The sequence below is a fragment of the Podarcis pityusensis genome (assembly GCF_964106645.2).
Source record: "Podarcis pityusensis genome assembly, chromosome: 9".
In the NCBI taxonomy this organism is placed as follows: Eukaryota; Metazoa; Chordata; class Lepidosauria; order Squamata; family Lacertidae; genus Podarcis; species Podarcis pityusensis.
The window spans coordinates 51,225,076-51,243,376 of NC_138034.1; the positions used below are offsets into that span (position 1 = coordinate 51,225,076).

At 42.9% G+C, this 18,301-nt stretch overlaps 1 protein-coding gene and 1 long non-coding RNA gene across 8 annotated transcripts in view; one reads left to right on the forward strand and one right to left on the reverse strand.

Annotated features, from left to right (window-relative positions):
- Window positions 1–18,092, reverse strand: part of UGT8 (UDP glycosyltransferase 8) — a 35,201-nt gene extending 17,109 nt beyond the window's left edge. Inside the window, exon 1 of one of the 4 annotated variants that reach the window (XM_081021988.1) lies at window positions 17,563–18,092. Coding sequence is in view for 1 of the 4 variants with exons in the window: in XM_081021986.1 (XP_080878112.1) it covers window positions 8,055–8,088 (34 nt within the window). In the remaining 3 variants the exon portion in view is untranslated. Of the gene's footprint in view, window positions 1–4,859; window positions 5,437–8,054; window positions 8,190–8,262; window positions 8,344–17,562 lie in introns of those variants that run through there. The other 3 variants (XM_081021989.1, XM_081021986.1, XM_081021987.1) reach the window with 3 other exon arrangements.
- On the forward strand, window positions 5,502–10,519 carry LOC308485895. 4 transcript variants are annotated; one of them, XR_013990828.1, is made up of 3 exons: window positions 5,521–5,678; window positions 8,063–8,447; window positions 10,285–10,519. It is a non-coding gene; the product is annotated as an uncharacterized lncRNA (long non-coding RNA). The 4 variants fall into 4 exon arrangements; XR_013990829.1 differs by having other exon boundaries at window positions 5,521–5,657; XR_013990830.1 differs by having other exon boundaries at window positions 5,523–5,657; window positions 8,071–8,447.
- Window positions 18,093–18,301: the final 209 nt, after the last annotated feature.

Genomic DNA, 18,301 nt, shown 5'->3' on the forward strand with positions numbered 1-18,301 from the left:
TGCATAATATAGCACATTCTATTAACACATAATTAATATGATCCTCAGTTAATAAAAACTGTATTAGCAACTACTGCCTCTATAAATAACATAATTTGCTCCAAGTGGTGTCATAATTTTGTCTTTTAACCTAATTCAAATTATATGAAAAATAGTATAGTATTACAAACAAACCAGAATATGTATATTTTCTAGTTACAACTGCCCCTATGATCAATTAATCATACATTTCATTATTTAAAACACAAATTAAACTTTTCAACCCTCATTTTTTATTCCTAAAATTAACATAAGCACAAATCTGTAGAAAGCAGCCCAGGGAAGAAGAAGAAGAAGAAGAAGAAGAAGAAGAAGAAGAAGAAGAAGAAGAATTATTATTTACATGCCTCCCATATGACTGGGTTGCCCCAGCCACTCTGGGCCAGCTTCCAATAATTAGAAACATTAGTCAATAATGTTCCAATAATTAAAAATTCCAGTAATTAAAAACATAGTTATTTCCTTTACATGTAACGGGAAGGCGTTCCACAGGGAGGGCGCAACTTCCAAGAAAGCCCTCAATAGTAACAAACCCAACATTTTATGCAAGCACCCAATTGTTACATATTTCCCAGAAAGCCTCCATCATTTTAATTGGCCATAACGCCTTCTGTAATAGTGCTTCCTCTCATTCAGAAGAACTCCACTGGGTAGAAGATATTATGTGTGATTACAGTGTAAGTAAGCAGCCACTCCCTTATTATCACATCAATTAAAATCAATAGGAAGAGTCATGCACTTCCCTTGAAACATATTAATTCATTAAATTTAGTGTAATGTACGTCACAGATCTCACACCATGGTCTGCAGACAGTGCTGGAACTAAAAGATGGGCAACCCTTTCAAGATTACCTATGTGTCCCTTCTGAACTGAAACATTCTCAAAGGAGCTATAGGAGCTACTGGCAGGTGCAAAGGTACCCACAGGCACCACACTGCCTATTCCTTTGCTGAGAGCGTGCTTGAAACTTACTTCCTTGCATGTTTATACTTATTATACAAATTCTGGGAGATTTTTTTGAAGTGTTAAAGCAGAAGCAACATTCTGAGTTTCTGGATGAGGCAGTGTGCATTTGCAGTTAAAGTGGAACTTGTAATTTGATATGTGATAAAAGCAGAAGGGTAAGAGAGCAAGTGATATGGACAAACACCATAATGGTCAAGGAAATCTTTATCTCAGGGACAGTAGGAGCCAGCGCTGCTTGAAGAATGTGCAGAAGCAAAATGTATATGAGATCAAATGCTTACTTCACAACACAACATCAGAAAAAAAATCTTTGTCAAGTGTTGCATCCGAAAATATATATATAAATGCTTTGGAAAAGTATGAAGTACTACTGCTTATCTTATTACACTTTTTAAAAAAAAAATCAACTGCACAACTTTCAGTGAAGTATACGCCGCACTTCCAGGGTGCCAGAAAAGTTAAGCCACCTGGAGAAAATGACTTTGGGGAAATAATTCATGATTTTTTAATGATGAAGATTAAAAAAATAAGGCTTAAGACAGAACTGATCTATTTATGAAATGCTTCCAGCTGTGCTCATCCACTAGAATAATTTTTTAAAAAAACAGCAACAGGATAACACCTTTTTTTAACCAAAAGGTTATAAAATAGCTTTGAAGGACTCTTTCTCAGGCTGGCTATTATGTTAAACAAAAACTGCAAAAACAGTGTATGTTTAAGGTACAGCAAAAAAGACCCAGTGGAGCCATACTGTAATGTTATTTCAAAAATGCAGAAAATGTACTCTCAGAATGAAAACAGAAGCTTTTCTTTCATGATTTGCATGGGATGAAGGAGATGTATTTCATGACTGCTATGTATTGGGATTGTGGTATGCATGTGGGAGGAGACCCATAGGGCAGGCTTGGTCCATAACCACTTATATTAGACAAAACACACCTAGAGCAAAACTTAGCTATGTATAGATACAAGCTCATACTAGTACAAGATAGAATGCATAATGGCTGTGGAAACAAAAACAAAACTGTGTAAACACCATATAGTTAAACTTTAACCATTCTAACAGCCTATCAAATAAACTAAGCTTCTGCTTTAGCTCTGCAGGGCAGGGCTCAACAAACAGTTAAAACATAAGAAGCCAAATAAAAGAATAACAGAGATTTAGTTCAGCATGTTGCTTTGGCTGAGACCTTGCAGAGTTATAGAAACTGTCCCTACACTACAAAAAAATCTAGAAATCTCAGTCTTGCTTTCCCACCAAGTAGGATTGCCGGGGTGGGGGGGGGGCAGAAGACGCTCTCAGTGGTGCCAATGTGACCTTTTACCCCCACCCCCACTCCCACTATGCATGCTATCCAGCAGGAAATTTGGGGGGGGAGTTGCAGCAAGTGGAAAGGGTTTTCTAAGCCTACATGCTGTGCAGGAACATAATTTATGTTGGGAAGGGAAGGGATCGAGAGAAAGAAAGAAAAATATGAGGTGGCCCTATCTGCCACTGTCTTTGGAATATGATTTCTTCCACTTATGATAATCATGATTTCATAGAAACAGCACAAAACTATTAAAGTGGAGACAGGGCCAGCAGTCAAACCCCATAAAACCCCCATAAAAACATTATTTATCTTCCAGCTTGTCCCTGGCCATCTATGGCCCCACTAGTATATTATTGGTTGGGGCCATAGATTATGGCCAGGAATGCAGCTCTCAAGAAAAAGTGACCCACCTCTGTTTTAGCTGTTGGTTTTTACATTGTAAGACACCCTGGAAACCATTTTAGGCTTAAGGGGTGTGGTATAAATACTTGTAATTCACTTTTTTTTAAGCATTCAGAATTAAATCTATTTATTAAAAACCATAAATGGAAGATGAACTTGCCTGGTACTGGCAATCCTCTTCCCTGCTCCAAAAGAAAAAAACAGCAGGGGAAAGAAAAGGCAGACCAGTTGGGTCAACATGTAACCTTCCATAAGGGCTGTCCTATAGGCTAATCTGCACGTCCACGCTTGCACAAGTTTCTCCTTTAAGTCTTACCATGAACTGTAAGACTTAAGAAGAGAGTTGGAAAAGGTTCAGTAAAGGGCAACCAAAATGAGCAAAGGGATGAAACAACTCTACCATGAGGAAAGATTGCAGCATTTGGGTCTTTTTCATTTAAAGCAAAAGTGAGTGGAGAGGAAACATGATAAAGGTTTATAAAATTATGCATGGCATGGATACAGTCATAGACAAGGCTATGATGGCTACTAGCCATGATGGCCATGTACTGCTTCCAATGTCAGAGGCAGTATGCCCCTAAATACCAGTTTCTTGGAATTGAAGGCACACAGAATGCTTTTCACTCATGTCCCACTTGGGGGCTTCCCACAGGCATCTGGTCAACCAAGATGTTGGGCTAGATAGGCCATTGGCCTAATCAAGCAGGTTTGTCTTACATTTTTAGCTGTGACCTCGTTCAAACAGATGCAACAAGATTCATGCAAGCACAATGTCCAAGGACACCCACTTTACACAGCTTATGCTGTTAAACCTGTACATTCAAGCTGAACATTCAAACATAGTTAACTAATATAGGCAAGCTCTGTATAGAAACCAAAGATTTTATGGTATTTATGAAGTAGAGCTTAAAGCCTATAATGTAAGAGAAGAAAAGGTACACTTTTTACAGCGTGTTTTACAATTGCACCGCAGGTATACACGTTTCCAAAACACTCAAGCAACCTATCCCTTGCAATCACAGGCACAACTATGAGCCAAACTACTGCATGGCCTAAACACTGTGCAAAATCTACCTATTACCCTCCTGCTGATAGAAATGGGTTGGCCCTGAGCTGTCCTTAGTTTTGAGTGGAATGTGGGTATTACATTATTGCAGCTCATGGCAGAGGCTCTGTGACTGGCCTGTGGTTTTTCCAGGCCATGGCTTCTAGGATTGCTTAGAATTTGCGAGAGCTGGCTAGCAGTTTGTTTGTGCTGATACTGGACACGGAATTATGTCAGCACAACACATAGGGTTTGTAGATTGTAGAGATAATTCTAAAGCAAGCCAGCTTTCCAATGAGTGCATCCTTAACAATATCATCTATAGGTCTTACTGATTCTCCAGATAGTCATTACGGTCTGTAGCCCCAGAACTATGAAACTACTTTAAAAGCAAGCAGGGCAGACAGAACCAATCCTACAACTAATGTCCCCATTGCCTCTTTTCACCCAGATAACAATTCCAGAATGGGATTTCAGCTGTCTGCAGGGAGAGGGTTCTACCCTCCTTGCCCATACACCCTTTTTCATTTTAAAATTCAACTCTTCTGTGGATGAGGAAAGTTCCACATGCTTATAAAAATGAAACAGTGGCTCTTGCATCTAATTCGCACCCCCCCTTCCCTAAATGAGATGTTAAAGCAAATCAGTACTGGAAAGCAAAATGGATAAACACAGCTTTACAACCCATTATTTCTAACATGCTAAAGCTCAATTCTCATACCAATCAGAAGCTGGTCATTTAAACATACTCAATTTTTACTACCTCTCTCTATGGGGTACATTTTACCTACAGTAACTTTAATAAGGTGAAGTGTTTAAAAACTCCTTTATGAACTCAGAAAATACTAGAAACATCAAAAATAAACAGCAGTCCTTTACACACTTCTCTCTATATAAGCCCCACTGAAACCAGTGGGACTTACTTCCAAGTAAACTCAGATAGGTATGACCTGCATTTCTGCCAATCATTAAATATCTCTAATCTCAATAGAAGAATTGACCAAATTACAATATATGACATTAATCTCTCTGATATTTCAGCCACAGGTGAAAAAGTCCAGGGAAATAGGGAAAACACTGTTAAACACGTTACCTCATATCTTTCTTTGTTCAGTTCACTTCGCTCCTTCCTGAGCAGTTTAAGTCTCTTCAGCAAGAAGAAAAAGTCATGGCTAAAGAGAGGCTCTTCAAACCAATTAGCAGCACTTTAGTGCCAGCAGCTCAGCAATCTTTACAGCCTCAGTCTCACTCATCATGTTACCAGGAGGTTTTAAATTACTTGTTACATCATAAGAGATAGCAAAGCAGGGCAGGACTCTTAGCACATTATCTGCTTAATTCATATGTCTTTAACCTCTTGAAATCGCCATTCCAATCCAAATAAGCAGTTAATTAGTTATAATAGTTTAGCGACTCTACTTCATTGTCAGACACTGACGACTGTGCTATGGAAACATCCCTGAAGCTGTAAGTAAGGCATACAAAGTTATAGGTACCACCACCTCAGAGACAGTGCCACACACACCAACAACTGTTTACTTTCTATCCTACTCCTTTTACTTTACTTTCTTTGCCTGCGAAATAAAGATCTTGATAGTTCTCCAGAAAGACCCCCGTCTGACCCAAGAGCCAGCTCAATTATCAAGTTCCCTCAATCAAGAGACCATCCCCTGTTTGTGTTGGAATTTCAGTTAGAATGTGGTGGTTTGAAATCAAGAAAGCCATTTCTGAACAGTTCCAGCCAATAGGCTTCAGTTATGCAATTAGGTCAGAGAAAGAGGAAGGTGATTAGCCAAATGTGCCATTTATGATGCTCCAGGGCCTTTATGAACTCAGGCAGTGATTTCAAATTGTTCTGCAGGGAACATCCTGATCATGTTTTGCCTCCAAGGTATATAAAATAGGCACAACAGTAAGTTTTGGAAGAACAGCTTCAGTTGGTATAATTGTTTTGAATTACACAGAGCTTTCCATAAGGAAGAGTTTAAGAGTCCTTTATTCCTGGCTACATAGAAAGCAATCTAGGCTACTAATATAGTGTATGATAAGCAGAAAGCCGAATTACGTAAGGTATTCGACATAATGAACATTGGTCTAACTGGTTTGTTCGTTTTGCCAAAGTTGTTGTGTAACTTGAACAACACAGAGACACTCTATAAAGAACATTAGAAGAGGTGACAGTGACCCCACAGACATGGATGCTGATTCAACCCCCCTTCTGTTTATTCATTGGTCATCTGAATAGGGTTTTTGAGAGAAGAGCAAAAATATTTGCATTTGTAGACTACTCTGTTCCATACATAATTGTAAACATGTCTTCTGCTGTCTGACTGATTAAGAATTCTATGCAGTTTAGTTAAAGCAGTGAACTTGCAGAACACAACTTTGTGGGTGGAAACACTTAGGGTTTTACATACTGTTCCTGGCCACATAAAAATATATACTACTTGAACTCTTACTCTGCCCTATGATCTACATAGATGGGCAGACTAGAACTGAAGTTAATAAATATATTGCAGAATCACTCATTTTTACAAATGGTATGCCTAATATTATAAAACAGCCTTACTGTGCTACTGTTAGGAATTCAACTGATTTCAAAAGGTTTTTTTCATGAAATAAAAATATGAGTATTTGCAAAACCAGGGGTCTATATTGCAAGTTGCAGTTTCTTCTGTAGGAATGTTCTTACACTGCTTGCTCTGTGCATTCCCTCTCACTTTTATGGGTGATAACTCAGTAGTAGAGCATATGCTATGCACACGAAATATCCCATATTTATGCACCCCCCCGAAACCCTGGGGGACACGGGTGGTGCTGTGGGTTAAACCACAGAGCCTAGGACTTGCTGATCAGAAGGTCAGCGGTTCGAATTCCCGCGACGGGATGAGCTCCCGTTGCTCGGTCCCTGCTCCTGCCAACCTTGCAGTTCGAAAGCACATCAAAGTGCAAGTAGATAAATAGGTACCACTCCAGAGGGAAGGTAAACGGCATTTCCGTGTGCTGCTGTGGTTCGCCAGAAGCGGCTTAGTCATGCTGGCCACATGACCCGGAAGCTGTACACCGGCTCCCTCGGCCAATAAAGCGAGATGAGCGCCGCAACCCCAGAGTCGGCCACAACTGGACCTAATGGTCGGGGTACCGTTACCTTTTACCGAAACCCTGGGGAGCAATTGCTACTCAGTGTAAACAATAGCCAGCTGGATGGGTCAATGGTCTGATCTGGTATAAGGCATTTTCTGATTTTCCTGCTTCATCATAATCCACAATGTAAAAATCAAAGTTGATCTAAGTTTCAAAGTAAATAATAAATTTCACTGATTTGATAATAAAAAAATTACTGTGGAAAACATTTGGGGGAAATCAGAGATATATTGCTAAATGATTCTCCCAGTAGCCTATACACCTATGTAACACAACTTTTATCAGTTTTGCCACTTAAACATACAGCACATATCTGTACTGCACAATTAACCTTATTATACATTTGTATAAAATAAGCCCAGGACTGCAGCAAGAAGTTTTGCCAAGCATTCTGTTTTATCCAAGTGCAGTCAAGAGTCCACAATAAATTAGCATATGAATCTGCACTAGTGCTGACACTGAAGGTCACTTTTTAGGATGAGAAAAAACAACAACATAAGCCATGCGGTATTTTAAACATTAGTAATCCTGCTCTAAATTATAGAGCAATATACCTCTTTGAACACAAGTCAGGAGTAATATATTTTTTTTTTCATTGCTGAATGTCTAAAAACCTGATTTCCTTCGTTTTCCAAAAGACAGTTAATCACACAATGAAATTATATAATCCTCCCTATTACCCTTCATATATACATCTGACAAAGCTTATGGCACCATAAACCCTATAGCTAATAACATTTACTTATTCCTATATTTCCACAGCAGTGTCTTTTTGAATATCTGAACTTTTGAAATGTCTCCATTAATAGGTCTTTCTAAAGAAATCAAAGAACTTAATCTTGAATGCAGTTTCTTATAGATGAGTTTTTAAAAATCATAAGAAATACAAAGGAACAGGAATACCCTCCCCCCTTTTATCTCACTTGAGAGCTTACTTGAGTTTACTATTATTTTCCACTAACATCAATTTTGCCCAATATGTGGTTATATAAAATTTTTCTTATATCGCTACCATCAAAGCATTTCAGCTATCTTTCTTAAATAAACTGGCCGCAGACTTCAATTCACGGTTTCCTAAAGAGTAGAACAAGCATAATCTGAAAGTTGAATGGAAAACGTATGAGCATAATCACCATCTTTTTACCTGCTGAGGCCTGCAGTGTGTTACAAAGCAGCATTGCCGGAGGAACAGATCCCTAATAGAAAATCCCTCTGAGAGAATATCCGGTACAGGAGAGGGAGACAAAGGAACCATCTAACATGCAGTCTGTAAGCAAATATACAACCAGAAATAGTGAAGAAATGGAAAGCAATCAGCTTGCGCTGAAGGTTCCAGAGGAGAAGAAACATACATAAATGAACAGGACACTCCAGGGCTTCAGAAAGATGAAGGCCTACCTAAGGCCTTTACAGATTTCCATCTAGGGCAGGCTGACAAACTGTCATGTTAAAATGAGGAAAAACTGCAGATAAAGGCATGCATGCTTCATCTCCCTCTAGAGGGCCGGAGGACTTGAATCTCAGATTACTTGAGAAGGTAACATATTTTAAGAGTTAATCTTGCCGGCTTCATCTTTTTACTGCTAATTTATACTGTCTCTTATAACGCAGAGTTCCAAGGCAATATTTCTCACGAAACATTGACAGGTGGAAGCACGACAGGCTTGTGGTTAAAAGTCTTTCCAACCTTATAAAAGGAAGCGTCAAGCTCTTCAGTATGATTCCATGTGATACAAACCAGTGGACAGTATGAATTAAATTTCCTAATTTTAAACCAGGCTTCCTCAAACTCGGCCCTCCAGATGTTTTGAGACTACAATTCCCATCATCCCTGACCACTGGTCCTGCTAGCTAGGGCTCATGGGAGTTGTAGGCCAAAAACATATCGAGGGCCGAGGTTGAGGAAGCGTGTTTTAAACCATAGCATCTGTGGGTGGGGGCATCTACTGAAGGATAACCACAAACAATTCTACGCAAAAAGATTATTATTATTATTATTATTATTATTATTATTATTTATTATTTGTACCCCGCCCATCTGGCTGGGCTTCCTCAGCCACTCTGGGCAGCTTCAAAAAATAAATAAATTAAAATACTCTAATACATCAAACATTAAAAGCTTCCCTAAACAGGGCTGCCTTCAGATGGCTTCTAAAAGTCTGGTTGCTGTTGTTTTTGGCCTACAACTTCCATGATCCCTAGCTAGCAGGACCAGTGGTCAGGGATGATGGGAAGTGTAGCCTCATAACATCTGGAGGGCTGAAGTTGAGGAAGCCTGCTCTACTATCTCAGCTTGCAGAAAGATAACACATGTAGGTGATAAGGGGGGTTTCTGAAAACTTTGCATGGATGTGTAAACGCAGGCATCCCCAAACTCGGCCCTCCAGATGTTTTGGGACTACAATTCCCATCATCCCTGACCACTGGTCTCGTTACCTAGGGGTGATGGGAGTTGTAGTCCCTAAACACCTGGAGGGCCGAGTTTGGGGATGCCTGTGTAAACGTATTAGAAGGAATAATTTAGATTTGTCCAATAATAAGAAATGCGTTATATTTATTTTACTTCATAAAATTTATATAATGCTTGATTGTAAAAATAAACAAACCTCAAAGTAATTTATGAAGCAAAGAAGTCTCCACCTGAACTATATTGACACAGACTGAGAGCACTTGATGTCAAAAAAAGTATAGAGAAGCTTTTAAAGTTTAAACAGACAGGTGCTGACAAATGTCTGGATCAGGATATATTAGAAATACATATACTAAACCTCCCATGTACTCAATGTGGGGGACAAGATAAAAAATGGTTAAGGAGAGTTAATTCAAAAATCGACCAGGTTTTTTTAGGTGGATTGATACTTTACTCCAGTTCGGTGGGAACAACTTCCTTGCGAATTTGCCCCAAAACGGAATGTGACATTTGTGTGATAAAGAACACCAGATGCACAGGGTTCTGTCTAACATTGTGGGGGCCTGGCACGCACATGACTTCACACTGTGGAAAGAGGCCTGACGGGCCCTCCTGCGGCTGTGACAGGCTCCGCTTCAGTAGGAGGGGCCGACATAGCCCATCACAGCCACAGCAGGCCATTTGGAGGGCATGACATGCCCCATCAGGCCTCCTTTCATGGTGTGGGCTATTGAATACTGAGGGGGGCCAGCCCCCTCATTTAAAATTGGGGGGCTCAGCCCCCACAGCCCCACATGGATGATGCCCTTGAAGAACAGCATTTTTTCCCCCTGTGGTTCCTTCATCTAGACGAGTGGTTCCTAAACTCCCCCCCTCCCTCCACCAGACTACTTGAAAATTGCCTAGGATTTTATTGTAATGTGCTGCGTTAAATTCTGTATGATTTTTAATTGTATTTCCACAGACATGCCGCAGACCACCTGAATGATGCTCACAAACTCTGATCTAGATTTTACCAGAGCTGCAAGGGGGGAAAAGACAAGAGAAAGTGACCCTCTTGACACTAACTCTACAGGAATATACAAATGAACATCAGGTTGTTGAAAGACCGAAAAAAGAAACTCTAGGTCAGAAATTATTAGGAAGAATATCAGAAAAAGTATCATACTGCAGCTAAATAAATTTATTGTGCAGACATATTTAAAGTATTGTTTGCAGTTCTGCTTACACAGTCATACTTATTAAGTTATCTGATCGTAAAATTTCATATCCTTTAAAAGCAAGTTAAACAGCTTATACAATTGTAAAGCAAAACCAGACAAAAGCAGCTCTGTATAGATTAAACAAAACAGAAGAGGTGGGTCCCACAAAGATTCCTCAACTGCCAAAGGCCAAGGTAAAGACACATGACCCCCGCATACAATGGAAGCTGTATAATGAAACTGCTAGGCACATGTCTGTGGCGAAAGGAGTTCCACAATTTAGGAGTTACCACAAAGAAAGCCTTCTCCTGCATTGCCATTCACCACACTTCAGAGGGTGGTGGAACCTATCAAGAGAGCTTCTTTCCTGTTTTTAACACCTGATGGGGTCTGTTGGAATAGATGGCGCATTTCAGACATTTGAGGCCTAAGTTGTTTATAGCTTTAAACATCAATATGAACATCTTGAATTAGGCCTGGAAACAAACTGGCAACCAGAGCAGCTGTTTTAAAACCCAATTATATGTGCTTCAAACAGTCTACCTGATCAGTGACACAGTCACTGCATTTTGGGCCAGATTTCCCAGTCATCAAGGGCAGCCACACATAGAGTGCCTTGCAGCAGTCCAGCCTGGAAGTTAAAAGAGTATGGAGTATGGATCTAAAATTCCATAGAGACTGGAGTAAATTTATTGACTATATAAATAATAACTGTAGAAGTTTGAAGACACTAGCAGGATTGAAATAAATCCTACGATGTAGACTTTATAATATAAGACTAAACTGTGAGATATAGATTTGAAAAGGGAAAGCTTGTTGGCGGGATGGAGGGAAGTCATAAACTTGGCAGAGAAGTAGGGAATGAGATTGGTAGGCGCATATTGGAAATTATTGTTTATTGTTTAAAGTGAAAGTTCAATAAAAATTATATTTAAAAAAAAGAGAGCATGGAGTATTGTAGCCAAGTAAGCTCTGCCCAGCACTGCCTGTAGCTCACAAACCAGCACCATAGCCAGAAAGAGGCACTGGAATATAGCTGAAAATTGGTACCAAATGGACAATTTAAATGGTCAAGGGTTTGGAGAAACTTTCTCATAAGAAAAAGAGTGACTAATGGGGCTGTGTTAGATAGATCCATAAACAATGTGGAAAGAATAAAAACAGTCCAAATTTTAGTACACTAAGGCTACAACTTAAGTGGGGGTTATGCTCCAGGGATACCACCTAAAGCCAAAATTGCGTATAGCCAAAACACATTGGGTTTAATGACAGGTGGGATTACCAAAGTAATTTTTCCTGGAACCCTGTCCCATTTCCATACCCTTGTTATTTTTATTTTTTTCAAATATTTGCCACACGTGTAAAGCTAAATTCATACAAATTACCATAAATGCACACAAGTCAAGGTTTTGCTGTATATGAGAATTTGTTAACACAAATTAAATAAGGAGAGCCCTCCTGGCAGATCAAAAACCTGCTTAATCCAGCATGTTGTTTCCAACCGTGGCCCCTATGAGAAGCCCAAAATCAGGGTATTAATGCAATAGCAACTGGTATACAGCAACATGCTGCCTCTGCAGACAGTTGCATAACCATTATGACTGACAGCCTTATGCTGGGCATGTTCAAAGTCCATTTTGGGGGGCCTAATCCGGCCCACCAGTCGATTTAATCCAGGCCCCATGGCAGTATATGTCCTGAGGTAAAATCCTTAAAAAAGCTCAGCAACTTCGGTCGACCCCCACGCATGTTCACTTCATCAAATCTGACCCTCTCTGCTAAACTGGTGACCACTGAAAGTAGCTTCAGAACATATAAAGTTGACATATGACTTGTCAATAAGTATGCAAAATTTACTAGTCTGTGGAAAAAAATTACTAGGCTGATTGCTTATATATCTAATAATAATTTGTGGCTCCAAATTAGGCAGATTTAACTTTTGTAAAGCTTTGTCCTGTCTAGTCAGGCCCAGCCGAAGACATGATGATATCTGAGGCAAAACAGCAAATGCTGATCCCACCACTCAAGTCAAGGTACATGGTAAGGTAAAGGTCCAGTCGTGGCCGACTCTGGGGTTGCGGCGCTCATCTCGCTTTACTGGCCGAGGGAGCCGGCATACAGCTTCCAGGTCATGTGGCCAGCATGACTAAGCTGCTTCTGGCAAACCAGAGCAGCGCACGGAAACGCCGTTTACCTTCCCACCAGAGTGGTACCTATTTATCTACTTGCACTTTGACGTGCTTTCGAACTGCTGGGTTGGCAGGAGCAGGGACCAAGCAACGGGAGCTCACCCCGTCGAGGGGATTCGAACCATTGACCTTCTGATCGGCAAGTCCTAGGCTCTATGGTTTAACCCACAGTGCCACCCGCGTCCCAGGTACATGGTACCCGCCCCCCAAATCCCACAAGTACTTGCCCCAGGTAGTAATATTACAATAATACTTACTTACCTAACAACTTGCTGCATTTCATAACCCCAAAAATCAGCCACCCCCTCATTTTGTGTTTGGAGATGCTCATTATCACAATTGGATGGGAGGCTGTTTAGAAATGTACAGGCATTTGTTTACACCACGCATAGTTAAGCAATAAAAAATTATTTGCTCTTTCCAAATCCCCTGGCTTCTTCCCACTTCCATTTTGCATGAAGATGATGGGCACTCCTCAAGAAGCCTGATAAATCTGTAATCCTATTTCTACACCTTTCTTTCCATGCCTCTTTCCCAATTTTTATTATACAACTCAGCCCCTTCATTTTTCCTCACTTGAGGCACCCACCCAATCACTGTTTCTCACTTTATCAGCAGTGTCATTTCACATTTTAGAGTTGTGGGTATCATCAGTGAGTATGAAGGATTGTGTGCAAGAATAAAGAAATTGCTTCACCTCTTCAGATTTCAATACAGTGGTACCTTGGGATGCGAACGGGATCCGTTCCGGAGCCCCGTTCGCATCCCGAATGGAACGCAAGACGCGACGATGCGTCTGCACGTGCTGCGTTTCACCACTTCCGCGCACGCGCATGACATGATTTTGAGCATCTGCGCGAGCAGCGAAACCCGGAAGTAACACGCAACTCAAACACACTCAACCCGAAGCACATTCAACTCGAGGTATGACTATAAATTGTGGCTAGAACATTTGTTGTGACTAGTATAGCTGGTTTTTTTTAAAAAAAATCTCGTAACAACTATTGAACCTTCATGACTTCTGGCCTACTTACACAGACCCATTTAAAATGTATATATAGCTGAAACTCTGAGCTCCTGAGGAGCAGTCACATGTGAGCTAAAAGGCAAAAGGTAGGACCAATAACCTTTTCCTTTTATGGCACCCCAGTATTTCCAACAGCATGGCCTTCTCCCCTTCACTCCCCCCCCCCATTCTCACTTAGCCCAAACCTCATTCGCCTCCCCAAACGTCATTCACCCCCAGCATTTCTTCCATTTTAACCAAGCCCCATTACCAAACACCGCTCCTTGACTTCCACCAGACTTGTCCCGAAACAAATTCTCCCAATTCAATGTCACCTTATTTTGCTAATTTATGCCAGCGTCCTTTGTCAAGCCGTGCTATGGCTTACTGCTATTTCTCTGGATTGCATAGCTTGAGTAAAACATTAACCTTCATCAAGGTTTGGAAGAGGGAGCTCCATTAATGTACAGAAATGCATAACCTCTACCCAAAGTGCTGGTGTAGGGCAGTGGTGCCTTCAGGGCAGGACTTTGGGCAGAAGTTCCTAGTCCTATCCAGCAAAACGTGCATGCCCTCCCCCATGCAGCATGACTGGTTCACCACATTATCAAGTATAGGAATAAATACACATTATTATCTCAAGCTTAGTTTCATTTTTCCTGGCTGCACCACTAAAACAAGGTAACTGGCAAATCTGTCGCATTCTGTGCCTATTTATCTGCTCAAACATCAGGATGAGTCAAGAAGAATGTTTACTTTTCCTTGAAGTGATATCTACCTCCCCTTTATATGTGGTTGATCATATATAAAAATATTCTCTACTGTGCCAGCCTGAAACTGGTACAGCAAAATCTCAAGAGAATAGCCTGTCCCACGGTCTACCCTGAACAGCAGAAGCCAGAAGGGATTCAGGTGTGGCAGTGGATCTGCAACTCTCATCATCCCTCAGGGCGTGGTTAGCATTGTTCTGTAGGACTGGAGAGATGTAATTCCAGATAGCCACAAATTGACCTTGTGCCAGTCACTATTTCTCAGGCTATGCAACCGCACAGGGTGCTTGTCAAGATAGCATTTGGCAGTATCTTTGGAGGAAAGATAGAGGATACGAATGTGGTACATTAAAAATAAATGATTATGTTATGCCACTATTTCTATTTTGACTAATATAAATTCCAATTTTTTAAACAAATCATAATCCAGTAATGTCTAGCAACCATCACTGGAGGGGTCTATCAAGAAATCCGCAATCCTTTTTTATTTGTGAGATAGTTTTGGTTGAACTTAATTGCGTACTGTATGGAAGGACAAGTTAGCAGCCAAAATATTTTAATCAGAAAAAAAGATTGCTTAAGCAAATTGAAGAGCTATATGTTCCTACTGTATTTAATTATTTCTTTGGCTATTTACTGTATTCATTTTTATGCCAGTGCCTAAATATATTCAAACAAAATTGAATACTTCACTTTCAATGTCACAACAAAATGAATCTGTATCTACCAATATCTACACAAAATTAGTTTTTAAACAGTGATAAAAGTACAAGTAGGCATATTGTATTAAAAGGCATTTTGTCATTTAAATACTTCAGTTTCACAGCTCCTATACAAAAATAATGAACGCTTTGCATGACTGGCAAGGATTGTGGCATTACGGTTCTAAGAAGGACAAATAATGTGAAGAAGCGGTAGCATTGGAACAGATGGAGAGGAGGTGCTTACTGCAGTGGTGCAGCAGAAGCAAATGAGCAAAGTCAAGCTGTACCTGGGATTTTAGTTCTCCTAAAGCCTTTGCAACACACTATTCTTCTTCTTTAGAGTTGACTGTATCTAGATGGTACCTGTCCTGTATTATTATTATTCCACACAGTCTGTTCCTTTTCCAAATACCGTATATAGCTGAGACTCCACTAGCATTTTGTCAAGGACCCATCATCGGTTCCCACATGAAGCATCATCTCTCTCTCTACAAGCCAGGTGTGTTCAGCCTAACAATACACATTTGAGTTTGTGCCATTCAGTTTTTTTCAGATACACCTTCCATTCTACCCTTCTTAATCAGATCAGGGGAGCAGCGCAGCTCAGCACTAGTTAATTCCCTATATTCCAATGCCCAGGGCTTTTTTCAGCCAGAACTCAGTTCTGGCACCTCTCAGGTGGGAGCCATTACCATTGTAAGACAACAAGGGAGGCATTCATAGTGAGTTCCGGCACTTCTTTTTCTAGAGAAATAGCACTACCTATGACCTTTCTGTATGCATATCCCCTCCAATGACAACTGTCTATAATCCCCCCAGAACACTTTCAACTCCTGCCTGCAATACTGGACCTGCTCCTAGCAAGTTCAAATAAGCCCTCTAGTCCACCCCACCATGCTTCTGAGCTACTGATCTCACTTCCATACAAGCCTGCTTGGCCTGCTGCCCAAGAGAGGCTCCCCACACCCTCTTTCTTTCTTCTTCTACTGGCATTACATATCCCAAACACAACGTATAGAGGCCCTAGAAATAAGCTCTACTTCCAGGTCTAGGAGCTCCACCCCATCTGTTCATGGCAATGGCACTAAGTTTTGTTGTTGTTCCTGGGAGACCAGCCTCTTTCCCTCCCCAATGATACTGAAGCACTTTTTAAAACAAAGCCCCTCACCCCCCCCTCCAGCGGGCTGTTGGATGCACAACCATGGGCATAACCAAAGGGGGCGGGGAGGGCAGCTGCTCCCCCCCCCATCAAACAAACGAACAAATAAATACTTAACTAGCCAACCACATGGCAGATAGCTCAATTCTGCCCCCCCCAAAACACATAAAGCCTGCCCTCCTGCAGCCATGTGCACAGCCTGCCTCTACTTCCCTTAATGTACTCTTTCGTCCAAATCCTCACCCGTTCTTTTCTTCCTCCTCCAGAAACTTCCAACTTACTTCCCCAGACACAAAAACCCCTTTTTTCTGGAAGCAACCCCTTCCCCCTTCCCACCCCCACGACCCCCTATCCTTGATGCCTCCTTCCCACGGGGCCCCGGGCTTAACCCCTCTCGCTGCGCCTCAGGCTCCTCCCTCAGGGAAGGTCGCCAGCCCCCAACGGGGGGTCGGGCACCGTCCCGCCAGCCAAGGGCAGCCGGGAGTTCAGTTGCGTGGGGAGAAGGAGTCTGCGGCTGGGGAAATGAGTTGAAAGTTTCTGCAGGAGGAAGAAAAGAGCGGGCGAGGATTTGGACGAGGCTCCTCTCAGAAGCAGCCCTCTCCTAGTCCTCCTCGGCGCCCTCCGGCTAACTTCCTCGCTCGAGACACGCGCGCGCATATATATACATACTGTACATATACTGTATACACAAACTCCCGGAGTGGAAGGAGACAGACGCGCGCGGGGACACCTAATAGATACAAACTCTTGCCTGGGCGCGCGCGCGCGCGCTCCCCCCTCTCTCTACACACACACATAGGGAGAGAGAGCAAAACACACACATACACACCCCCCGGACTGGGATACTAAGCTGTGTGTCCACAACTCCCACCCACCCCTTCTCCCTCCACAGCACACACGTGATGCTCTGTCTCCACCTGCGGTTCCTAAGCTACCCGCGCCCTTCAGTTTCCCAGCGCGGCGTCGACTCCACCCTTGCCTCCGTCTCCCCTCGGCGACCCTCCCCAGCCCTCGGCGACCCTCCCCAGGCGCGCGCGCGCACACACAACCCGCTCCCCGGGCGTGCGCCCGCCCCGCCGGCCAACTTTCCCACCTGCCCAACCCCTCTTCTCCAGCAGCGACGCCTGTTTCACCTTCAGCACCCCCTTCTCTTGCCAGCGCCAAGAGGCAGCCGCCGTCGCGGTTTCCTGCAAAGGTCCTCCGCTTCCTTACCTCACTGCAGGACCTGATCCCCTGCCTTTGCCTCGGAAATGGGGGCGAGAAGAGGAAGCGTCAGAGAGGGTTGGGGAGCGTCTAGCCCGCGGCGATGTTCCGCCCGTCCCCTTTAAACGCAATGGGCGTTTGCTGCTCTTTTCCAAATCCGCTGCGGAGGCGGCTGCCGGTCCGGGAGAAGCAGCAGATTCCCTTCGCTCCCCTTGGTGTCTCTTCCGCTATCAGCCGCTGTACCTGATGCGGAGCTCGGCTGCTGCCTCCGGGCTGGAGGAGGAAGCAAGCAAGGGGGTGCAACTTCAGGGTTCCCTCAACTTCTCATCACTTGGGCGTCCCCTTGATCTTCCTCCTCCTCCTCCTCCTCCTGCTGCTGATCGCCCCCGGGCTTCAGAGCTGGGCCCTCAGTATCAGCTGCGCGCATGGACCGCTCGTGACATTGAGAGCGCACCTCCCAAGCACAGCCGCGCGCTGCACCAGCGAAAGGTCCCTGGAGAGAGACGGGAAGGTCAGGCAGCTACTGCTACTGCCGCCGCCACCGGGTCCAGGTCTCTCCAGGAAGGAGGAGATCCGTTTCCCCTCCCCCTCCTTCCACGCCGACAGCCGCTCTCAGTGGCCCCCCGGGCACCTTCCGATGGCATGCACTGACCCCGGCTCCCAGTGCAGCAGCAGCAGCAGGGACCGCTCCATGGGGCAGCCCCTATTCCCACCTCCCAGCGGGCGGGACCGAGCCTCCCTCCCTCTC